General features: G+C 40.0%; 1 protein-coding gene across 1 annotated transcript in view; it reads left to right on the top strand.

Moving 5' to 3' along the window:
• KIAA0319L (KIAA0319 like) overlaps window positions 1-21,239 on the top strand; it is an 86,766-nt gene that overhangs the window by 25,390 nt on the left and 40,137 nt on the right. The window contains exons 3-6 of the mRNA XM_020983695.2: window positions 8,048-8,733; window positions 12,556-12,853; window positions 16,219-16,320; window positions 19,306-19,403. Coding sequence (XP_020839354.1) covers window positions 8,048-8,733; window positions 12,556-12,853; window positions 16,219-16,320; window positions 19,306-19,403 — 1,184 coding nt within the window. The remainder of the gene's footprint in view (window positions 1-8,047; window positions 8,734-12,555; window positions 12,854-16,218; window positions 16,321-19,305; window positions 19,404-21,239) is intronic.

Below are 21,239 nucleotides of genomic sequence, written 5' to 3'. Positions count from 1 at the left end.
GGCTGTATTTTTCTGCATTTGTATTCATCCATCCCACCTACCCTCCAAGTGGCTGCTAGAGCCTGATATTGATGGTGCCCCTGCATGCATGCTTCTTTCTCTCATCAGTTCTTATTTCAGTTCTAGAATAATTGAAACTCCTTACATTTGTGTGGTACTAAGTGGTCCTAAAGTACATTTGATCCTTAAGACAACTCTGTGATGTATATATGTGGGCAGATATTATTGCCCCTCTTGTACAGATAAGAGCAACGAAGTGACTTGCCCAAAGTGACACAGTAGTAAATGGCAGAACTGGATCTCAAGTTCCCTGACTCCAGTATCAGTGTTCTTTTTACTGCACCAGAAAAGAAGACTAAGTGGAAGTATGATAGCTTGTCATGGAGGGCTGTCATGTGGAAGAGGGAAGGGTATTTGGTTAGTGTTTCAGAGAGCAGATCACTGGGTCAGAGTTGCACAAATGCAGATTTTGGCTGAAGTAAAGAACTTGGTAGCTATTAGAACTGTCCAGCAATGGACCATCCTGCCTATCACTGAAAATATTCAAGCAGAGGCTGGATGACTACTTGTAAGGGTAGAGGGCATTTCTGCATAGGATAGAAGATGGAGCTTGATCATCACTGAAGACCCTTTTAATTATAGTATTCTATAAAATAGGTTTATTTTAGAACTGACAAAGGATTCTACCCAGCATGGTGTCTTTAAGTGGCACTTGGTGGTGGTGATGGTTTTCTCATTTTGTTTTTATTTCTCTAATCTTGGGCCATATCACCAAACTGTCTCTTTTTCCTTCTTTCCTATAAGTTATACCATAACTGCTCTGGTAGCAACTTTCAGCAAAGGTATCTGTATATAATTCCACAGATTTGGGGTACTAGACCATTTCAGAATCACATTGTCCTATATGAAGCCTCTGGATAACTTCTGTTCATCATTATAACCAGAAAACTTTTTGTGTTTAGGACATTTAAGATAACTAAAGAAGAAATGGCATCATAAAGGCATGTTGCATTCCCATCTAAACAAGTGCTACATAATTCTATCCACACTGTTGTACCCTGGGTAATAAAACATATGTAGGAGTAATTTGCCAGTGGGAATATTTATTCATTAAGACAGGGGTCCAGCCCAGTTGCCTGCATTTGTACAGACCAAGGTTTGCTTTTACATTTTTAAACACAATAAAACTTTATTTACAACTGTAAAGCTGAAGGAAAATCCTGCCTAAGCCTTCCAACTCCTTTATCCCAGAGTTTTCTAATAGAAACTTCTGGCCAAGATGAGTGCTAGAATGGAGACAGTCTACTCAGCCACATGCCTGCTCCAGTAAAACCCAAAAGTTCACACTATACTGAAAAATTATCAAGGAATCCAATGAAAAACTATAGTAAGTAACTTATTCTGCCTCAGAACTTTATAAAAATCTGGAATCCTAAGGGCTTTAGGAAAGGGAGCCCGCAAGCAGAGCCAACAACAAGCAAGGGGAGCAACAGAGCCAGAGACACCTAGATCCCAAAAGGTTCCCGCAGCAAGAGCGTAAAAAGGTCCAGAGTGGGGACCTTGGGAGTGCAGGAAAGCAGTGGCAGCTAACCAAGACAGCCTAGGTCCAAGGGCCTTAACACACTGTCCTGAGGCGCCAGCGAGGACCCTGAAGATCCCACACTCTGAACCTTAAAGGTCCCAACTATGGGATGTAGAGAATAATTCAAGAACTCAAGGAAACTGGGGCAAGATCAAGCATGGCCAGCTATCCCACCCAAAAGCTCAGAAGATTCTTGGAGCCTGGCCCTGGCACAAAGCCCCGATGTAGGAACTAAAGCTGGAGAGATGAGTAAATCTGAGAATATACCAACCAATATCAAAAATTACCGCAAATCTACAGATTCCCAAAAAAGAGATAGTAATTCCATAAACAAGCAGCTACCCAAAGGAAAAAGTAGATTTTTCACAGTGACTACATAAGTACATAGGAGAAATGAATTAAGAGGTGAAAAATCAAATAAAAATTCTAGAAGAAAGACTTAAAAAGAGGATAAATAGCTTACAGGAGACAGTGGTAAACTTTACCCAAGAAATGAGATCTCTGTAAACTAGAATAATTCAATGACTTAATAAAACATCAAGAAATAGTAAAACAAAATCAGAAGATTGAAAAAAATTTTAAGTATATGATTTAAGTATAAAGGGTGATATCATAAACAAATTAGGGGTGTGTGGAAGAAATTACCTGTCAGATCTGTGGATAGGGGAAGAATTCATGACCAAATGAGATAGAGAGATTCATAGGATATAAAATTTGATTATATAAAATTAAAAAGGTTTTGCACAAACAAAACCATTTCAGCCAAAATTAGAAGAAAAGCAGGGAATGGTGGGGGTGGGGGGAGGTATTTTGCGGCAAGTTTCTCCAATAAAAATCTTAGTTCTCAAATATATAGAGAACTGAGCCAAATTTATAAAAATAGCCATTCCCCAGTTGATAAGTGGTCAAAAGATAATGAACAAGCCATTTTCAGAGGAAGAGATCAAAGCTCTCAATAGTCATATGAAAAAAATGTTCTAAATCACTAATAATTAGATGCAAATTAAAACAACTCTGAGGTAGAACCTTATACCCATCAGACTGGCTTAGATGACAGAAAAGGAAAATGATAAATGCTAGAGGGAACATGGAGAAAATAGGTACACTAATGCACTATTTTTTTTGGGGGGGGGGGTGAGGCAGTTGGGGTTAAGTGACCTGCCCAGAGTTACCTAGCTAGTGTTATGTGTCTGAAGCTGCATTTGAATTCAAGTCCTCCTGACTCCAAAGCTGGTACTGTATCCACTGCGCCACCTAGCTGCCCCACTGATACTCTATTGATGGAGTTGTAAACTAATCTAATGTGAACATTTTGGAGAACAGTTTGGAGCTGTGCCCTAAATCTATGCATGTCCTTTGACTCAGTAATACTTTACTACTAGGTCTATACTGCAAGGAGATCAAAGGAAAAGGAAAAGGACCCATCTGTACAAAGGAGCTCTGGTGGCAAAGAGTTGGAAACTGAGTAGTTGCCCATCTTTTGGAGAGTGGCATAACAAATTATGGTATATGAATGTGATGGAGTACTATTGTGCTGTAAGAAATGATAAAAGGGATAGTTTCAGAAAAATTTGAGAAGACTTACATGAACTGATACAAAGTAAAGTGAGCAGAACTAGGAGAACAATGTGCATAGTAATAGCAGTTTTATAAAGATAATCAATTGTAAAAGACTTAGTAACTCTGGTCAATACAGTGATCCACCACCAGTCCCAAGGACTTATGATATAAAATGTTGCATTCCAGATAGAGAACTGATGGTCTCAAAGTGCAGATTAAAGTATGTTTTGTCCCTTTTTTGATATTTTCCCTGCTTTTTTTTTTAAGGGGGAAGGAGGAACATGGCTAATACAGAATTGTGTTTTGCATGACTTTATATGTATAAGGGGTATTTCTTGCCTTCTCAATGAGTGGAGGAAGGAATGGAGGGAGGAAGAGAACTTGGAATTGAAAATAAAAATAAAAATTTAAAAATATATGAGAAAAATGTAAGATATCTGATTTTTTTTAAATGGCTTGGAAAACAAGTCAAGGATTTAAATGATTTAAAAACCATTAGACTTCCTGATAACCATGATTTTTTTTTAACCTTGGACATTTTCTTTTTTTTTCCTTTTCTTTCTTTTTTTTTATTTTTGGTAAGGCAATTGGGGTTAAGTGACTTTCCCAGGGTCACACAGCTAGTGAGTATCATGTGTCTGAGGTCAGATTTGAACTCAGGTCCTCCTGACTCCAGGGCTGGTGCTCTATTAAATGCACCACCTAGCTGCCCTTGGACATTTTATTTCAATAAATCATAAATCAAAACTATTCAGATCTTTTAGAACCAGAGGGTAGTATAAAGCTATAAAGAGGCCACTGACCATTGCCTGAAAAGAATCCCAAAAAAGAAAAGTCTCAGCCAAAATCCAAAGCTTTGATGTCAGTGGAAAAAATACTGCAAATTGTATTAAGGTTCTTCTTAACCATAGTCAAGATCTCCTACAACCTGTAACTTCTATTATAAAGAAGGAAAGATCTTGAAATATGATATTCTAAAAAAGCAAAAGAGATAACCAAAAATAACTTACCTTATAAAATCTGCAGGGGCAAAAATATGCCTTTAATGTAACAGAGGACTTTCAGACATTTCTTTTTTTTTTCCTTTTTAAAAATTATATTTTTAGTTTTTAACATTCACTTCCATAAGTTTTTGAGTTTTCAATTTTTTTGGGGGGGGTTGGGCAATGGGGGTTAAGTGACTTGCTCAGGGTCACACAGCTATTAATTGTTATGTGTCTGAGGCCGGATTTGAACTTGGGTCCTCCTCAATCCAGGGCTGGTGCTCTATCCACTGTGCCACCTAGCTGCCCCGAGTTTTCCATTTTTTTCCTCCTTCCTTTCCAAGATGGCATGCCATCTAATATAACCTCTACATATACATTCCTATTAAACATTTTCACATTAGTTGTAATATAAAGAAGAATTAGAACTAATAGGAGGATCCACAAGAAAGAAGGAACAAGACAAAACAGAAGAGGAAAAAAAAGAGCAAATAGTATGCTTTGATCTGCATTCAGACTCCATAGTTCTTTCTCTGGATGTGAATAGCATTTTCCATCATGAGACTTTTGCATTGCTGAGAAGAGCTAAGTGTCGCTAAGTTACTCATCGCACAATGTGGCTGTTACTGTGTACAACGTTCTTCTGGTTCTGCTCACTTCACTCAGCATCAGTCCATACAAATCTTTCTAGGTTTTTCAGACTCAGACATTTCTGATGAAAAGATCAGAACTGAATAGGAACTTTGAAATAGAAACATAAGAATCCAGAGAAACCTAGAAAGGTAAATTTATCTGAAAAATTGGAAGAGTTGTATAATGATGTAGTGCTAACATTTTAATAAGAACAAGAGTTCTAGGGGTAGCTAGATGGCACAATGGATAGAGCACTGGCCCTGGAGTCAGGAGTCCCTGAGTTCAAATCCAGCCTCAGACACATGATACTCACTAGCTGTGTGACCCTGGGCAAGTCATTTAACCCCAATTGCCTTGCCAAAAAACAAAAACAAAAAACGAGAACAAGAGTTCTTAGCCTGTGGTCTACGAACTCTTTTTTTTTGTTTTGTAACTGCATTTCAGTGTAGTTGGTTTCCTTTGTAATCCTATATGTTTTATTTTTGTATTTAGAGACTATTCTTAGGGGTCCATAGTTTCACCATACTGTCAAAGAGGTCCATGAAATAAAAAAGGTTAACAGCTCCTATAACAGAGGGAGAAGAAACCATTGTACCTTCAGGACTTTAATGTCCTCAAAGGGTATTGAGGAAATTAGAAAAGAAAAACAGAAGCCCTAGAGGTAGATTGGTTCTCCTCTGAGGATTTTTTCTTTTTCTTTTTTTTTTTGAGCCAGTGGGGTTAAGTGACTTGCTCAGGGTCACACAGCTAGTATGAGTGTTATGTGTCTGAGGCCGGATTTGAACTCAGGTTCTCCTGACTCCAAGGCCAGAGCTCTATCCACTGCACCACCTAGCTGCCCCTCCTCTGAGGATTTTAATAGAGGAAAAGGGAGGGGAAAAAGAGTACACTAGCTTGGAAAGGAGGAAAGGGGTATAACTTGCTATTTCTCATTATTGGGGTATATGGGAAGAAGAGAAAAAGTAAAGGGGTAAAAATGAACCTCATTCTTACCTGAAAAAGACTAAAGAGGGTTGAAAACACATAAATATAAACACATATAAATAATTTGGTGTAGAATTATATCCAACTCAGCAGGGTGAGGATAGGGTTTTACAAGGAAGGATAATGCCAGGAAAGGAATGGTTACAAGCAAAATAAACCTGATCCTAAAGGGGAAAACTGAGAAAAGGTGGGGGGGGGAGAAAAGCAAAGAAATAGAATCTAAGGAAGTGCTTTAGATTGCCTCTTAGACAATTGGAGAATGGCTGAACAAATTGTGGTATGTAGATGTGATAGAATATTATTGTGCTCTAAGAAATTGATGTAGAGTCAGTTTCAGAGAATCCTGGGTAGCGTGACAGATGCAGAGCAAAGTGGGAAGAACTAGGACAATTTATATGAGAACAGCAACATTATAAAGAAAAAAACTTTGAAGGGCTTGAGAACTCTGCAATGCAGTATCTCCAGAGGACCTATGATGAAGCATGTTACCCACCTCCTCAGAGAGGTGATGGACACAAGATGCAAAAACATACATATTTGAGCATGAGCACTGTGTGGATTAGTTTTGTTTGCTTATTACTAAGTTGTTGGGGTTGGTTTTTTTCTTTCAGTTTTTAATTGGGAGTGGGGTATGGTGTAGTGATGCCAAAAAAAAGAAGAGGGCCATTATAACTTTTTAAAATGCACAAAGGATAATAGAAGGAAGTTCAGAAGGAAGCACAGACAAGCAGGATAGTTTTAAAAGTAATGTGGAATTTATCATATAGTTATGTATTATATAGGAATTTATTATGAACCCTAAAATTAAAATTGTTATATACTTTTAAAAGTGAGTGGTATGAAATGGAGATTCAAAGTTTCATAGAGAATCCTCTGTGTTCTTTGGTGTGTATGGAAATGCTCTTTTTTGGTGCTTAAGTTCAGAATAAGAAAAAAATTTTTAAATAACTTATCAGTGGAAAGTGGGAAATTGAGTGTAGCAAATTCTCGGTGTTTGTGAAGTCCTCGATTTCCTAAGTATAGCTGGTTTCAGGAGGTAGTTTGTCTTCACCAAGGAACATGAATTGAATGTTCATTCCCAAAAGCAAAAAGAATCTGGCAGATCTTCAGAGAAAGTGATTCTTGACAACTGAGCAGTTTAAGATTAAGCCAGAGCTTGGGGCCGATAACATTTGGGTTAATTGTAAAAGATTAGGGTGGTTTGGTTTGGTTTTGAATGGGCTTTGTGACTTCCTTTTTGGGAAGCTTCTAGGGAGAAACTTCTTCCTATGGCACACATTATTGTCTTAAGAGAGCTGCCTAGGGGCACAGCAACCTTGGTGGCTTGCTTAGCTAAGGTCGCATTGCCAGTATGTGAAGGCAGTTTTCTGTCCATTATGTCACATTGCCTTTCCAGTGCCTTACTTCCATGCCCTAGTCTCTGATCAGGCAAGTAATTCTGGTAGAATCCCTCTCCTCACATGGGTCAGAGACGTGGTTGGATTCTTTGAAGAGATTGGCCTACCACAATGATTTTACAATACAAAACAAAACAGTATTTTCTTTTATTACGTTTATTATTTATTTATTTTTATCACTCATCCATTTAAAATTTTGAATTCCAAATTCCCTCCCTCTCTGTAGTCCCTCCCTCACCCACTAAGAAGGCAAGGAATATGATCAATACAGCATTTTCTTTTTTGTTTGTTTTTTGGCAAGGCAGTTGGGCTAAGTGACTTGCCCAGGGTCACACAGCTAGTAAGTGTCATGTGTCTGGTCTGAGACCGGGTTTGAACTCAGGTCCTCCTGACTCCAGGGTCAGTGCTCTATCCACTGCACCACCTAATTGCCCCTCAATACAATGTTTTCAAATGACAGGTTAGAAAACTGGAAAAGTTGAGGAGACAAAGAAGCCAGACTTGCTGTTTAAAATAATGTTTTATTCTGCCACTATCAAAAGGATATATTTAGGTTTGCTTAGCTCACTGATCTGTTAGCAGCTTATGTGGCTATTGGTCAAATATAGGTCCTTATCATGTCCTAATGTTGGTTAAGATTTTCATGTTTCGACAAAAATATGTAGAGAGGCCTAATGAGGAAGAGGGGAGCCCTCAGTGAATGGGTAGAAAGACTTCTTCAAATAATTTCTTCAGAGCTACAATATTCCCTTTCCCATTTTTCTACTAGATTCACTAGACAGCTCATTTAGTCTCTTAAAAAACTAGTCTTCAAAATAGATTTAAAGGTTGTTGATGTTCACAGTTCTCTACTGAGCAGTAGTTTCTGTTTTATATCATTTCAAAATGTGTTTGTTCTTTGTTCTCAGATGCCAGTGGGAGTAGGTGCCATCTGGGGAACACTCAACTTGGGGTCAGCCTGCGGTCTTGGGGAGAAAATCACCTCCAACTTCTAGAGGGAGCTCATTCTCTACAATCATGTTGGGCTGCCTGCTGCCAGGATCACAACTGCCATGTCTTTTGGTGGTTGGAAAATCTATGCATGAAAGTGAATTGCAGTGATCGCCAAAGCTGCCAGGTGTCTAGGACAGACACTTCTTACTCCATGTTGGTGTTTTTACGGAAAGTGCAAACTGCAGAAGATTTGGATTTCCCACCTGAAAGACATACAGTGAACCTTCTAGGGCTACAGTGGAGCAGGGCTCTACAGAGGACCCGGAGATCATCCAATTATGAGCTGCTCTTAGAGAAATCATCATCATCTGGTGGTCAGCAGAGTCCCAAAAAGAAACCTCAGCAAGGAGACCCTCCCAGCTATTTTGACAATGGGCCTTCTACAGAAACAGTAACAGAATTCACTAGTGGGAAGGAGTCAAGTCAAGCCAACCAGACGGCTCAGAAAAGTCCCGAGGCCCTTGAGATTGGATCACACAGCCTCCCAGTCCAAGAAAACATCTCTTGGGCAGCAAGTATGGACTTGAGAAAGTCAAGGCTGCATTCTGAAATAAATAACTCCAGGGATCCAGGCAGTTCAAATACCAGTAACTCTGCAGAGGTAAGGACAAGGAGAGAAAAGAATTAATACTTTTTTGATGAAGAAGCAGGGAATATCCATGAAATCTAGTGTGACGCCTGACATGCATATGTGCATGTGTGTGACTAGTAGTAGGAGCACAGTATTCTTATGCCAAGGAGTTCCATAGTGTCTAAAGCTAGCCAATTTTTCATGACTAATGGTTCACAGAAGGGTTATTTAACCTAGGAGAAGTTCACTTTTTATAAAATAAATTTTGGTTGATTTATTTTGTTTTATAACATCTATATTCCCCACTGCATTCTTCCCTCTTCTCATTCCTCTTCCAAGAGATTAATCTCTTATATCATTTTGGTTTCTAAGACCCATTTCTAAGATTTCTAAGAGGAAAGACAGAGTTCCTATCATCTCAAGGCTATTTGGTGTGTGGAAAAGTAAAAAAACCAAAACAAACAATCCCCCTGTTAATTATGCAGCTTTAGTTGTTTTTTGGCCACAGGTAGGTGCTAGGATGTGGGTGGCAGTCTCCATCTATGCTTCTGCAATGTTTTCTGCCAGATTGAAAACACTTGCTGTTGCTGCAGTTGATTTCTTTCTCTCCCTAAGCAACCCCCTCCTCCCCATCTCTTATGTGTTTACATTCCCGATGAGGTAACTTCTATTCCAATCTGAATAAACCCCGCCTAATACTGCAGATTGAGACATGATCTGCAGGGCTGGGCAACAGGATGTGGACACTAGCCAAATGATCTCTGCCATGAATACCCACTGAGGGCTGTATGCGAAGAAAAATGCTACCAGAAGAGATTAATCTGCTTCTCAATATTTGCTTTTCCCAGTTATATGTTTTAAAAGAGTGACTCATTTACCCTTGGTTACTTTGTCTTGTTTTTGCTGTGGTTTGTCTTGGTTTATTCTTCTTCTTCCTCTCATCAGCTTTCATTTAGCATTTTATAAAGCCTAGAAAAAGAACAAATCTTTTACCCCCCGAGCAAATATTAAGAAAATGCTTAGAGCTATTATTGCAAGTTTGCTGATGAAGCAAAATATATCAGGTCACAGATTGCTTGCAGAATGGCTAGCTTTTGAGAATGTCATTTCAAGAAGAGTAACTTTTCTTTTGGGAGAGGGTATTCAAGGTCAAACCCACACTTAATGTGAAAAGGAAAGGAAAAGAAATTTATGCAGTGCTGATTAGTGATAGCCAGCTAGCTAGTAGAGCCAGCTTCTACTGTTCTCTCTGTAGCTAGTGCAGAAAAAAGGTAATACAAATCACCATTATATATCTGTGCAATATCTGCCAAATAGCAAAGGTGCTACATAGTCAGAATTTGTTTTTCATTCCTTTGGAAACAAACATTATCTCTTTAAAAAATTATAACTTTTGTTTTAACAAAAAAAAAACCAACATAGTTGAGCTTTTGTTATCTCTCCTACACCAAAAACAGATTTGTTGGACATTTCTGTAATTCTAGAAGTGGGAAAGAATGTCTATAGAGCCATTGTATTTCTGTCTTCTCCATTTGCAGAGGGAGAAGCCTTGGCTGTTCTTTTAAAGCCATCTCCCTTCCCTAAGCAATGAGTCTTCTCTCACTTTCTCTTCCAGAATTTTGGCAGGTGGACAATAAAGTAGCGCAGATTAGGAACTAGTATCTTGTACAAGTAACTTAGCCCTTGGCAATTGCTGCAAAAATAATCAGATGATCTTTTGTGTGGAGGGAGGAATTGCTGTCCTTGAGCTCAGGAAATGAAGATCCGAAGTAAAAATCTTCGTCACGTAAAGTCTGGCTTTCAAGAAATCTGGTGCTTTTCTCTCATATACCATGATCATTGCTACCTCTTCATTTTATAGGTATATCATTTCCATTCTTTATGGAGCCAGTGGCTGTTTGTGAGACAAATAAATGAAAAGATAATTGAACTAGGGCAATCAAACATCTTTCTGCTGCCCTTTTCATTAAAGAATAAATTATCAGCTCCTGACTCCCCACAAACACTAGGACATGCGGGCACGTGTGCATGTACACACACACAGAGACACACACACACACAGACACAAAGCTTTTTCCTGAATTGGGAGCTGAGAAAGTTATAGTTTACATGACCCTCCACCAAACATGTTTATTACCAACCATAGACTGTGCTCAGGGACCCAGTCTTTAAAAATATTCTATCATTTTATATCTGAAAAGTCTTCCTCTTAATCCTTGAGACGTATAGCATGTCGAATGGGAAGAATTCCAAGCTCCTGAAGATCTCAGGAAAAAAATAGTTTATCTTGTTCATTCTCTTTTTTTCCCTACTCCTTTCATATAAATTTTTAATCTCTTTAAGTCAGTTTTGCTTAGTCCTTCATCTTTGTTAGTCGGTTGTGGAGCACTTCTTCCTCATACTCGTGAACCTTAATCATATAGGAGTGCTTATTGTATCACCAGAAAACCTTGACAATCCAGCTGTTTCCTCAGCCCCTTTTTTTAAAAAAAACAAGAAAAATCTCTACAAAATAATATTTCTCTTTGAAAAGAGAAATTCCTTCCTGAAACCCAGCACCTCTTCCTTACATTTCCTATTGCTACCCTCATTCTCTGCTAATCTCTTAAGAAGTTTGTTTTTTTAATTTGTTTATCTGGTTGGCTTACTTAGTGAAATGAGTCAGAATATTTATCCGTTGGGTTCTATGTAATATAGGCATTGAAACAGCAGGATAGGCTCTTACTGATTTGTTTTAACTTAGACCTGTTTAAAACTTGGCCTCTTCATATTTGGTGGAGGAAGATGGAGTGGTATCTGCAAAAAAAATCTTGACACTGACCATTCATTAATTAATAAGAACAAGCATGAAAGCTGTGTTATGACTTCCCTGCCGTTCCATCAAGTACATCTCTCGAGGGAGACATCGAGCAGAGAGAGCACATCATCCACCAACATTAAGCTGCGCCCGGCTGTGTTGCTCAGTTACTGATTGTCATGGAGAACTGGGTCATCTCAGGTTTTTGTCCAAACCCTGCTGCCTTTGCCACCGCGTGGGCTTTGTGTCAGTAACATGCCTTAGGCAGGAGGTAGGGTGTAGGAAGACATTGTTGTCTTTTCTACTGTTTTGATTTTGATTAGAAAGTGGTAGGTTTTTGTTTTATTTTAATACCATTGGATCTTAAACCAAAATGAATTGGATGTTGAATTTTTTTGTGAATCATTTTTAACATAAAACAGATGTTTCCAGAGTAGCATGTGTTTTACCCAATATGTCCCCCACATGGACAGCATAGATAAAACTAGTTGAAACCTGCAGGCTCCCACTAGAAATGGAAATAGGTAGTAGTGGAGGAATTTTTGCAATGAAAAGAAGGAAATTATTTTTGTCATCTTGGATTATGGCAGTATATTGCTAGAGCTGGCTTTGCTTCTCAGCATGGGGGGAGGGGGGTGTTGAGAATGCAGCCCAAACCCCCATTTTCCCTCTATCAGACTGTTCTGAATAGAATTAATATCAAGAAGACTTACTTGCTCACCCATGGTAACATCTGAACTTTTTGTTCTGCATTGGTTTGGTTTTATGGATTTTCTCTGTAATTCCAGGAAAATCCTGCTTAAGGAAACACCTTCCCCCCAATTCCCCAGGCTGCCCTGTCCTACCTTATAGTCTTCCTATTGCCCCCAAACAACGAAACAAAAGAGCTTCCTTTTTAGCTTTGGAACTAGAAAACATGTGTCCCTGATGCAGAGTGTGGTTCTTACAAATGAGCCTTTCTAGTGCTACAGTAGCAAAATCTGAACCTCTGCTTTAAGAGTTGAAAACTGCATAGCTTTTACTTATTTATGTGGTACATCTTTGTGTTTCTTTAGGTCCACAAGGAATTTCCCAGGCTGCTGGAATCCCCTGATCTGGTTCCCTCTTCCAGTCCTTTAATCCTGGGCCTAACAGCTGCAGGGAAAACAGAAAACCTCAGTTTGCTGACCAATACATCTGTCCAGCCTGACATCTCAAAGGAGTTGATTCCTACTCCCAGTTTTTTACCAGGAAGAAGCTTTGGGAATAATCACATCACTACCTCTTTGCCACCGATTCTGCCCCATCGAGATAATATCCCCGCTCACCAGACTACCCCTACTTCCTTCCCAAGTACTGTGTCATCAACCCCAGGTAAGACAGGCCAAAGGGCTTTTTTGCCCCCATCCTTAAAGATGGGATGAGAAAGCCAAGAAATCTGAGCATTAAGGCTTAAAAAAGGAAAGAAGAATAAGACTTGATTTCTGAATACTGCAGACTGGAGAAACATCAGCCCTGTCAGCATCTCTCTAGCAAATATAACCTGCACCTCCTGCTTCTTTTGCTCAGCAAGCTTACAGCACATGGAAATTTATGAGATTCACTCTCTGTGAGCCAGTTTCCACTGTGCATATTATCCTGCTACTTAAGAGCACCAGGTTCTTGTAAAATTCAATAATGTTCAGAGGAACCAAGCAGACGGAGCCTGGTGGGAAGAGAGTGTTGGATACATGCACCCACTTGCCATCTAAAAGGCTGGTAGTAGGTCAGATGTTTGTCTCTATGGTTTTGACAGCATCTTTATTTTTAAAGCAACCGTCAGGAAGAGGGATTTATACATAGATCGTTGCCTTAACAACACTGGGTCTGTTCTTCAGGGGTGCTGGTCTTAAGTGTTAAGAGGAAATGGTTAATAGAGAAAACTGAGCTGATCTTTTCCCTGGATAAGCGTAAAGGGGAGAAAAGCAGAGCCAATGAAATGGAAGTGTGTGTATATGTGTGTGTCTCTTCCTTCTTTCTCTCTTCCCCCTCCTCCCTCCTCCCTCCTTCCCTCCTCCTCTATTTCCTCCTTCCCTCTTCCCCCCCTTCCCCTATCTCTCTCTCTCTCTCTTCCTCTCCCCTTTCCCTTTCTTTCTTTCTCTCACCTTCCCTCTCCCTCTCCCCTTCCTCTTTTGTCTCCTTCCCTCTTCCTCTTTATCTCCTTCCTTCTTCCTCTCTCTCTCCTTTCCTCTTCCTCTCCTTCCCTCTCCCTCTCTCTCTGTCTCTCTTTCTTTCTCTCCCTTCCCCCCTCTCTCTCCCATTTGGTAGTGATGTAACCTGAAGTTGTTGTCAGGGTTTTTCCAGAATCTATTAGCACTGAAATGATGGTTATGTTCAGGCAGAATACCTGAAATTCTTGGTGTAATCATGAAGGACTAAGGTTGCATGATGCTAAGTAAGGGTTTTTTTTGTCCTGTGAGTGCCAGGTGAAGATAGGTGGGTTCTCTCAGAAACCACTTTAGTAACCTTTTCTTCCCTCTCCTGGGACTCAAGAGATTTAAAACCTCTGTATAGCATAGTAGACGGTTTCACTTTTCCCAAATCATACAGTTCCAAATAGGAGGTGAGTATAACGTGGGATGTTTTGCATTTGTCATGAAAACAAAATGTCATCATTCCCCAAAGCTTGTTTTGTGTTAGGTCTCAGCCAAGTAAAGAAGCATTAAGCTCCTCCCATGTGCCCAGGCACTATTTGGGGGAGGGATGGGAGGAAGACTTCAGAGTGCTTATGATATTAGGGAGATAAAGAAAACTAGAGGAATATAAGACCATATAGATGTATGGCCTATTCCTGTAGGAGCTCAGAGGAAAGGAAGAGATCAGTATAGACTGGAGTAGTCATAAAAGGCTTCATCTTTGTAGAGGGGTTAGAATTATGGCCGGGCCTTGCAGGATAGGTAAAAGTTTGATTAGCAGAGGGGAAGAGGAGAGACATAATGACAGTTAGATGAGCTTGGCATATAAAAGGGACACTAGGCTCTAGTAACTAGGAATGAAGTGAAAGGTTCTTGTTAAGGTAAAGGAAGAGGCTCATTGGGGAGGGGTCAGGTTATAAAGACTTTTGAATAAATGTCGGGATTAAAAGTTTGGACTTGGACTGGTACTTCAGTCAGTATGAGACAGTATAGGTTCTTGAGCTAGGGAATGATGTCAGTTCTTTAGGAAGATTAACCTGGCCTTGGTTTTTTGAGTAGATTGGAGCAGAGAAAGGCAAGAAATAGGGACAACAGTGGGCTGTTGCAGTGATACAGGCATGAAGTGGTGAGTTCCTGGAATAGGGGGAAGTTGATAGAAATGGAAATGAAGTCATGATTCAGATATTACAAAATAAAAATTGACAAGCTTTGGTGACTGCTTCCTGTCTTTTCTTCATCCTGTATATCGAAAGATGACTGAGTTTTCAAACCTAAAAGTACTTCAAGTACTAAAAGGATCATGCCATAGATAGATATGGGAAAAATTAGGAAGGAAAGCCATTTTGGTGGAAAAGATGAGTTTAATTTGAGGTCCTGATGGAAATGTCACGTAGGAACACGGAACTGTTCCTACAACTAGAAATATGACTGGAGTTTCAATGAGAGGTAAGAGCTAAAGTTATAGATTTTAGAATAGCAGACATAGGAGTGATCAGTGAAGCTATGAAATTGGATGAAATCTATGAGAAAGTGATTGTAGAAATAACAGAGGCCAGTGGTTCAGTGTTGAAGAGGTTCACAATTAGATCGTGGAGCGGGGTGTTTGGGTTTTGGGGCTCAGGGAGGAGGGGGAGGACAGATAAAGGAAAAGAAGTGGAATTGGAATCACTAAAGTTCAAGGTTGGAAGCAACCATGAGTCAGTGAGTCCAGCCCATACCCCAAAAAGAATCCCTTCTCCAATTCACCTAACAAGTAGTCATCCAGTCTGTCTGAAAACCTCTACTCAAGACCCACTACCTCCCCTGGCAGACCATTTGATGTATAGCTAGCTATAATTGTGAGGAGGTTTTTCCTGACATCTCTTTGCAACTTCCATCCTTTGCTGCTAGTTCTGGCTTCTGGGACTAAACAGAAAAGTCTAATCCTTCCATAAGATATCCTTCCAGGTTCTTGAGGCAGGCTATCATGTCCCTTCTGGGCCTTCTCTTTTGTCTAATGCTTCTAAGACATAGGCCCTGGGGCTTTCCTGATCTTGGTCGTCCTACTCTGCGTGCTTTCTAGCATGTCAGTGCCCTTCCTAACCTGTGATGCTCAGAAGAGGACGCCACAGTCTGTGCGTGGTCTAAAGCAGAGTACAGTGTACTCCAGTGTCATCCCCTTATTCCTGGAGGCCATGCTCCATAGTACTTGATTGACTTTGGTTGCCATATTACACTTGTACTCAGATTGATCTTGTAATCTACTAAAACGAGCATTATATGATATCTTAGACAAAAGGCAGGAGGGCTTCAGGGAGGAATTTGCCAAGTGTCAGATGACACAGAGAAGTTAGCCTATGACTGTGGGAAAAGCTGTTGGATTTAGTTAGCAGGAACTCATACAGCAGGTGCATTGGCATAATGAAGATAGAAACCTGGATACAGGCTGGATTAGAGAGAGACTAGAAGTGGTGAGGAACATCTGACATAGCCTACCCTTTTACAGACTTTGGACTTTGGCCACAGAATGAAGACAAATCTCCATTAGCTCCGTTGCTAATTCTAGTGTATATGCTTTCTTCTCAGGTATAAAGGAGTTGGTAGTGTCTGCAGGAGACAGCGTAGAGATGACCCTGCCCAAGAATGAAGTTCAGTTAAATGCGTTTGTCATCCCAGCACCAGAGGGAGGTAAGAACTCTAAGGGGGACCCAGCATTTTACACGGAAGAGCTTTAGTCTCAGAATGTCCACTGTTAATATGGTAGTGCCACTTTTGAAAAAAAAAATCAGTGAACTAAAATTTTGTTTATAAAACATAATTCAGGGAATGGTTTTTAGTATTACAAAATATTTCTTTAAGTAGTACTCTTTGATGTACAAGTAACAGTTAAAGAACTAGGTGTGTTTTTGCTTGTATGGGAGAAATATAATACTTACCACCAAATATCTATCTGTAGGACTATCAAATGGAAGAGGGATGAGGCTTTTCCTATATAGCTCCAGAGGACAGAGCAAGGGCTTGTGGCTGGAAATTACAGGGAGGCAAATTAGGCTCATTGTAGCATAAAACTTTCTAACAGAATGACCTGCCCAGTTATGTTTAATGAGCTGCTTTGGGAGGAAGGGGCCTTCCTGTACCTACAAGAACTTAAACAGTCTGAATGGCTCCCTCTTAGTGATACCATAGAGAATTTTCCAGCAGAGGGCAAGATGGCCCTTTCAGAGACTAAGATTCCTTAATTTCGAAATATTTTATTTATACACACATAACTTTTCAAGAACATAACTATTGAATGAAGCATCCTTGGCTCTGGGGTCAGAGGACCTGAGTTCAAATTCTGGTTCTCTTGCTTTCTACCTGATTCTCCATTTCCTCATTTATAAAATGGGAAATTTGAATGACATCATTTTTAAGGACCCTTTCACCTGAAGTCATATGATTTTCCTAATATCTCTGATAGCTGTATCTCTTCCAGTATTTAAGTTTCCGTTTTAGGTATATACATTTCAATTACCCATAATGCTACTAGTTCCTGTGCCCTGCTTCAAATGTACACTTCAAATATCCTGTTTATACAGAAAATAGTTTTAAGAAGTTTAAATGCTGTGATTTGTATTTTTTGTCTCACAGCTTGAGGTCTCTTATCAATTCATTCCACCTTCCTCAAAAAGTTCAGGTTTTTTCCTTCCCCCTGGTGGTGGTTTTGAATTATAGGTAGAAGCAAATATAGGTAGAAGCCTTTGAAGATTTTAGGCAATGATAGAAGTAGAATTTTAGCTCCTTTACCTCAACTCTATGTGAGAATCCCTTGGCCTTAGTATACTCTTTTTTTTCCTAGCTTGTATTTAAATTTGTGTGAATTAGTATAGACTTGTACCCAAAACTGACTAGTGCACAAACTGTTTCATTCAATCCTTTCCCCCCAGTTCTTTACTATATTCAGGAAATTGATCAAATCAGTATTCTGCCCAACAGACTCCTAATTGAGTGTTACTGCTCTTGGACTCTGCACTCTGTGTAAGGTTCTGTTTTTTATTCCTTGCTCCAAGGATATTGTCTTCTTTCAAATCCATGAGTACTTTGTTTTCCATGGGGGTGGGGGTGGGGCAGACACAAGAGAAGGGGACTGGAAAAGATGTTATATTGGTATCACATTAAACTCTAATTCTCTTTTTGCATACACTTCCTATCTCCTCACCCTTAGCATATGACTTAGAAAAATTAAGACCTCAGGAAGGGTACATGACTTGTCCAAGGTTGCTTGCCCCATTTCTTAGGTCTTCAGTTTTTTCATTTCTAACATGAAAGGGTTGGACCAGCTGACCTCTAGCTAGCTCTAAGGTTCTATGATCCTATCACAGTGCACAAACCTGGGCTATACTGGAGACTGCATTTGTTAAAGGAGGCAGAGAGGATTATGTGGACAGAGGCCTTGTGTTTGTAAGATGAGATCAGGCCTTTAGAAACAGGACATCTTGGAACTGAATTCTTACTCATTTAAACAAGGGAGCACTAACCCTTTTTGATCTATTTTTGCCATGAGTGGTATTTTCTCCTCTTTAAACCTATAATGATCACTTAAACCGAGTCCTTCCATAGCACCCTCACCTAGCTTGAGGTGTAGGATTATAAAATTGGAGCTACAGAGGATTTCAGAGGTCATCAAGTCCAACCTTCTCATTTTACAAATGAGGGAACCAAGGCCCAAAGAGAAGTGACTTGCCTAAGGTCATGCAGTCAGAAAATAGCAGAGACAGGATTTGAGCTCAGGGTCCTCTGACTTCAGAGCCAGGGCTCTTTGCATGTCTGCTTACCTGTCTATGTGTTTGATCCCGAGCAGTATGGGGAGCATTTTTCCCCATTGGGACAACAAAACGATCTCCCTGATTTATTTTGAACTAGAAACTATGACATCAGAGAGGTAGGACTTTTGTGATATGTGTTCTATCTGATTTTAATGAATTTAAATAGGGGCTGTTTTAAATGGGCCATCTCCTGCAGTCCTTGCTTGCTGCAGGATGTTATTTGGCTCAGCAGGATTTGAGCAACTCTTTTAACTCACCAGGGTGTGATGACCTCAGTGAGACGAGCATTGTTAGCACTCTATGCAAAGCTATTTCCGAACCGTGTTATTTAGAAATCATTGCTGTTCTTTGTTGCAAAAGAAGTTTTTAAGAAAGCGGTCTTTGTTTCCAGTGAGTTCATCTCTGCTAGTTGGGAGGAGGAGATTCCAGAGCAGATATTGTCAGTAAGAATCAGCAGTCACCGCTAACATAGCATCACTTAGGATGCCACCATTTTTACACACACACACACACACACACACACACACACACACACACACACACACCCCTGGGCATGCATCCACACACTTATAATTTTTATTTGGGAGGAGGGAGCGGTAGGCATGAGCTGTGGGGGACCTGGAGAGCAGGAGGCAGTAACAAGAGCAGGCTCAGTTGAACCCTCCCTTATGTTCAAGCAGATACTTGAATCCCATGCAGTCTAGCTCCTGAAAAGCTTTGAGATGAGACCTGTAAAAGTAAAGGCCATGTCTGAAATTCAGATCTGTTTTGTATAAAAATAAGAATTATTGGTAGGCATTGTGGATGCCCTCACTGTAGGGGGTGTAGGTGTATGTTTTCATGATTTCTGTAACTGGCCCTTCTTTAGGCAAAATCTACTCCTACGAATGGAAGCTGATTACTCATCCTACAAACTACAGTGGAGAAATGGAAGGACAGCATTCACAGGTCCTCAAGCTCTCCAAGGTGAACTTCTTTCCTGTATATGGGGTGGGTAAGGGGTGCCCATCCTTTTTCTAAAGTGTATAATACCAGGTAGGATTTTTTTTTTCTATAGACAGAAGGGTCAAGAGAGACTTTTAGCACTCAGATCCTGAGCATCTCTTCAGAAATGAATCCTTCAAAGGCCTGACTGGCAGGTTTCCAGTATTTGTTAGCTTATGACATTTTTGGTGAGAAAGACTTCTGGCAGAATGGTATTGGCTATAAATATAATTGCTAAACAGCTTGTAGCAGTAGTATAAGGAGTTTAGACCTCACATGACAGTTGACCTTAGGATCCACATAGCTGTGAGCGTTTCCTTGTTGTAATGGAATTTAGTAGTTATTCTACACTTTTCTGTTTGTTTGTTTGTTTTGTTTGTTTTGTTTTTGTTTTTGCTAGGCAGTGGGGTTAAGTGACTTGCCCAGGGTCACACAGCTAGTAAGTGTTATGTGTATGAGGCCGGATTTGAACTCAGGTCCTCCTGAATCCAGGGTCGGTGCTCTATCCACTGTGCCACCTAGCTGCCCCTATTCTACACTTTTCTAGGGAAAGGAAAGGAAAGGGATGGAATAAGCATTTATATAGTGCCTACAGTGTGCCAGGAACTCTGCTAAATGCTTTTACAAATATTCAGTCATTTGATCTTCACAACAACCCTGCAAGGCAGGTGCTGTTATTATCACCCCTATTTTACAGTCAAGGAAACTGAGGCAGACAGAGATTCAGTGACTTGTCTAGGGTCACACAGCTAATAAATGTCTGAGGCCAGAGTTAGACTCAAGTCTTTGTGACTCTAAGCCCAGCACTCTACTATGCTTCCAGATGCCTTTGTAGTGTTTTATTTTTAAAAAGATCATCATTTAAACCTCACAGACCAGTCCTGTTAGCTCAAAGAGTATGGATGGCCTTAATTATTACTGATGGGCTTGTGTTTGGACCCCAATTTCTCTCTAGCCCCAGAAAAATTACTATCCTTGCCAGTTTCCCTACGTCCCAAAGACCCTATCTCTGGCAGTGATGCATGAGTGGGCCCAGTGAGGCAAGCTCTCTCTCCCTGTTACAAGAACAAGCTGACCTCTGTAGAATTTCCCTTGTACTGTCTTGTATCAACAGAACTATCATGTACTGATTCCCACAGTTACTGTGTACAATCCAGGGCTCAAGTTATAGACATCAGCTCCTGAAGCCATCTTGTCACAGACATAACAGACCAAAAATACACCCCTTAGGAACCCCCTCCCCAGTTTCCAGTAGTGAATGACGTTGTATGTTATCACCCAATTAGCATACTTGGCACATAATCTACTACTTTTCCCATATAAGCTTTAGCATCATTCCTGTCAGGTTGTAGGTTCCTTAAGAATCCTTGCCTACTGAAAAGTGTAACAAGAAACTTTTGCCAACTTGACTTAAAGATTGTGCTTGAGTTTGTGAATTCATTCCAGATGATCCCATCCGATATTTTGGTCTTTGAAGGGTTGAAATCTCTCGGACCTCAACATTACCCATATACGAACATTGACATCCAGAGAACTGAAACCTGTCATATTGTCCCAGAGGCAATTACTATTAGAATTGGCATTAAAACATAAAATTTCAGTCATTTTTGGCTCTTCCCTCCCCTTTCTTCATCTAGTCAGTCCTTTAGTCTTTTTGATTATATCCCTTCAATATCTCTTTTAATCCCTGTCCTTTTTACCCCTGGTATAATATTTAGACCATTACTATCTCTTGCCCGGATTAATGCAGTGGTTTCCTAACTGGTTTCCCTGCCTCCATTCTCTCCCCTTTCCGTTCCACTTCCCTGCCCAAAGTGT

Source organism: Phascolarctos cinereus, unplaced genomic scaffold (genome assembly GCF_003287225.1).
Source record: "Phascolarctos cinereus isolate Bilbo 61053 unplaced genomic scaffold, phaCin_HiC Scaffold_726;HRSCAF=1367, whole genome shotgun sequence".
Classification (NCBI taxonomy): domain Eukaryota; kingdom Metazoa; phylum Chordata; class Mammalia; order Diprotodontia; family Phascolarctidae; genus Phascolarctos; species Phascolarctos cinereus.
The sequence above is the reverse complement of the archived record's forward strand: the minus strand, read 5'-3'. Positions and strand labels throughout refer to the sequence as shown.